This window comes from Ctenocephalides felis, unplaced genomic scaffold (genome assembly GCF_003426905.1).
Source record: "Ctenocephalides felis isolate EL2017-DRISC unplaced genomic scaffold, ASM342690v1 CF-g0.4_SCAFFOLD_01148, whole genome shotgun sequence".
Classification (NCBI taxonomy): domain Eukaryota; kingdom Metazoa; phylum Arthropoda; class Insecta; order Siphonaptera; family Pulicidae; genus Ctenocephalides; species Ctenocephalides felis.
The window spans coordinates 1-4,034 of NW_020537302.1; the positions used below are offsets into that span (position 1 = coordinate 1).

Consider the following 4,034-nt stretch of genomic DNA (forward strand, 5'->3'; position numbering starts at 1 on the left):
TTATATTCTATATATTTATATATCCCATATTTTTTTTTTTGATTGTATATTTTTTAATTTCATATATAGTTATTTATTTAAGTTATATCAATTTTCTTTTTCGAATACGATATGAAAAAACGATTGAAACTTCAAAAAATTATTAATGATTATATTTTATTTCATTATAATTTCCATTTACTTATTATTTATATAAAAAAAAATTAGAAAAATTATGAATTTAATATTATGAGAGTTGGCCGTTCTATGTATAGTTGATTTATTTAAAGTGATATATAAAACTTTTATTAATAAATTATTGATTATATTTCATTTGATTAAGATAATTTATTCATATAAAATTATTTAAAAAAAAAAAATAAATAAATAAATAAAATTCAGCGATTGATATTGACAACTACTCCTACCAAAGACGAAATTGAAAATTGAAAAGACTTTGACTTTTTTAATTTCGTCAATGACACAACACGGCGAGGAACACAGCGAGCGTTGCTGCGCTCCTGTTACAAATATTTTATTAAAATTTTTTTCCGAAGTCCACGAAAAGGCTATAATATAAGATGATAAGATATATATAAGTAAAATAATAATGTTCTTTGATAAAAATTTATTGTTAGTCCTGAAAAGGACTTTGTGCAACATTTTCGTTTGCTGTTGTGTAAAAGATAATGAAATGTTTTCACTTCTTTTTCGGTGACGCTTTTTTCAAAGGTTTGGCTACTTTTGATGTCTTCTTCTTTGGCGATTTAGGTTTCTTTGCGGCTGCGGTCTTGACGGTTTTCTTCGTTTTGCTCGTTGCCTTGGCCGATGAGGCTTTCGTCGACTTACCCTGAATGGTCTTCTTCTTATCGACTGTCGTCTTAGGTTTCGCCGACGACTTTTTTAATGTGCCCGCTGCGGATGCAGACTTCTTTTTAGGGGACGAAGCAGTTTGGCGGCGCCCTTCGACTTTGCTGTCTTCGATTTTGCTTTTGCCGCTGGCGTCTTAGCGGTCCTGGCTTTTCCAGCCGAAACACCGCTTTCGCCGCCGCTCTGTTTAGCGTTCGCGGCAAGTTTGAACGAACCCGAAGCACCTTTGCCTTTTGTTTGAATCAGTGTGCCCGCTTGAACAGCTGACTTTAAATACTTTTAATGAACGTTGACATTTTCTCGGCGTCGATTTTATAATTGGCCGACATATATTTCTTAATCGCCTGCAGCGACGATCCGCCGCGTTCTTTCAGACTTTTAATAGCGTTGTTTACCATTTCAGATGTAGGAGGATGGGACGGCTTCACTCGCGGTTTTTTAACAGCCGCAGTCTTGCCCTTTTTCGGCGATGCTGTCGCTGGCGCAGCGGTTGCCGCCGGCGACGTAGATAAAGCGTTATCTGACATTATAGTAAAAAATCGTAGGTTAAAATGTAAATCTAACACGTGATTGGTTAAATATGTTAGGGGCGTGGCCAAAAACTATATTCGAAAAGTGTAGGACCGAGGAGAAAACAATAATATTTGAAAATTTTACAAAAATGTAAATTATTTGTAAAAATTAAATCCAGCGCTTTTATTCTAAATAATTCGCATAAAACAATGGATTTACATGATAGCCAAATTCATCCCCAACATATCATCAAAAGCATGATTTATTTCAACGGTTAGTTTTTCTAAAATATCGCTAATTATATTCAAATAACTTCTGCACTCAATAGTGCGTTTTTCAACAAAATCGTTATCGCATTTTTATGAGCATTGAGATATGTTATATTTTGATGCGATGTAATTATACTTATATATCCTAGAAACAGTTTTTGTAAATTTTTATTCATAAATAGTATCATAATTGTTCATAAACTGTCATTGAACATTCATTTGAGTACTCTATGAATCTATACTGAACAATAGCTAATATACGATTTGATTAAATAACGAATATAATATTTTATTAAAATAAAATATTATTTGTATGAAATAATTAATTATATTTACGATGTAATACACTATCAATACACCAACGCATAAAATTCGGTTAGAAATCATTTGTGTAAAACATTATGTCGCGTCGTGCATTCAGTTCAAGATATAATTTTGAACGCATATTATTTTACCATATTTTTTGTGTGTGCTCTATTCTCTTTTTGCATAGTATCTAATAAAATAATATTATCGTTATAATTAATTATTTCATTCGTAGTTTTCAAAAGAACGATAAAATACAAAACAGTAAACAATTGTACTGTTGTTTCTTCTTGAAATAACTTGAGTCAAAAAATTCACAAACTGTTTATTCTGTAAAATCATAATATTTCTATCATATTATATTTTATTAAAATAAATCGAATGTATAAATAATTTAGTCATTAATAATAAAATATAATATTTATGTTTTTTTTTTTTTTAATTCAATTGTATAGAATAAAATAATAATATCTTATATTCATTGCCGAGAAAAGATTATATATTAGTTGATATTTAATAAATATTATTTTATTCTTTTATTCTTGAATGCTTGCTGAACTGAATATGCGGCTCTGCTGCTATATCTAAACACGCTGACCGTGAATAACCGTTTGTTCGAGGGTCAGAAAACATGCAAGATTTTAGCCTAAATGGTGATTGTTATTAGAATTGAATGACTGGAGAACCATACGAAATTTTAACAATGTATTATAATTTATATGGTTTCTTTATGAAAATATAGAAATATTGTCAATAATTGCTGCAATCTAAATGTAATTTGCATTTCAATAAGTGATCAATCACACAGATTGCTCTCTACTAGCTAAACAGTAAAAGATACGAAAAAACTTTGTTCGTACGAAAGATGCAGAAAAAATCACGAATAAAATGATATATAAATCGTTATGTGTGTTCATATAATTTTTTCGAGATTATCTAATTTTTCTTAAATTTTAAGGAAATATGTAAATAATACCTAAATACAAAATTTATATTCGACAATAGTAAAATTTCATAATAATTCATTATAACTTTATAATAATACTATTATAATTTTATAACAATTCATATCAGCGAAATTAATAAATAAAGTTATTATTTCGTACATTTATTTATGATTATTAAGAAATTTTGTACGATAATTTAGTATATCTTTTGACATTTACTAAATTACGCCCCATTTTAAAAACGCGCCAGAATTAACTATGACATTACTATTTTGATAATAATATCGAAACTGTCACCAAACCAATGTTGCTGTCTTTTACAAACAACTTCAGATGTTTCTTGAAGACATTGACAATTTACCGAGATCATTTCCATGATAAATTGTTTTCGTATCGAGTGATTTTGTAAGAGTGTTAATAGAATAGAATAATATATTGAAACAGTTTTTATTCGATTTAGTGTTCTAAAAAGTGTTTAGTGCATGGTGAAACCCAATAATGATAAAGAATGTAAACACAGTGCCGCCGAGAGGCTTTTAATTAAGCGAGTTTCTGAGAAGAAGAAAATTCATATGATGGAGTTATTTCCTGGGCGTCATAAAAATACTAATAATGATCGGGAAGAGGGAACCTCTGGAACGTTTGTGCATAAGAACAGATTTTCCGTTCTTGCGGTAAAAGAAAATCCAGTTGTTGAAGAAATGCAAACGGCAGAGAGCGAATCTAATATTTCCGAAAATCGAGAATCCATTGAATCGAAATCAGCAGCTAATGATTCAGCAGCTAATGATTCCATTGACAAACCTATGCCAGCTATAGTAATTTTGGATGACTTTAGTAACGTCGCAGCACTGAAAACCTTACGTGGCAAGTGTAAGTCCAAGGTTCATGTACAATATAAGGGCCGAAATCATTATCGAGTAACCACTTATCGTAAGACGGATTTTGAAGTTATCATAAAGGAATTAAAATCCCAAAAGAAAAAGTTTTACTCATATCCACTCAAAGAACAAGCAAATCAAAAAATTGTAGCACTTGGTATCCACCTTCCATACCATCAGAAGATATAATGGCTTTCTTACTCGAAAAATATGTGAGAGTAAAGAAGGTAATACAAATGACTAAAATGGATTCCCTAAATCAAAGATTT

The 4,034-nt window shown here is 30.1% G+C and overlaps 1 protein-coding gene across 1 annotated transcript; it reads right to left on the reverse strand.

The window, feature by feature from the left end:
* Positions 1-679: 679 nt before the first annotated feature.
* Positions 680-1,376, reverse strand: LOC113365614 (histone H1C-like). The gene is made up of 2 exons (XM_026607128.1): positions 1,127-1,376; positions 680-894 (listed from the first exon to the last, which is right to left on the reverse strand). Exons 1-2 carry the CDS (start codon positions 1,374-1,376, stop codon positions 680-682), a joined length of 465 nt encoding a protein of 154 aa, XP_026462913.1.
* Positions 1,377-4,034: the final 2,658 nt, after the last annotated feature.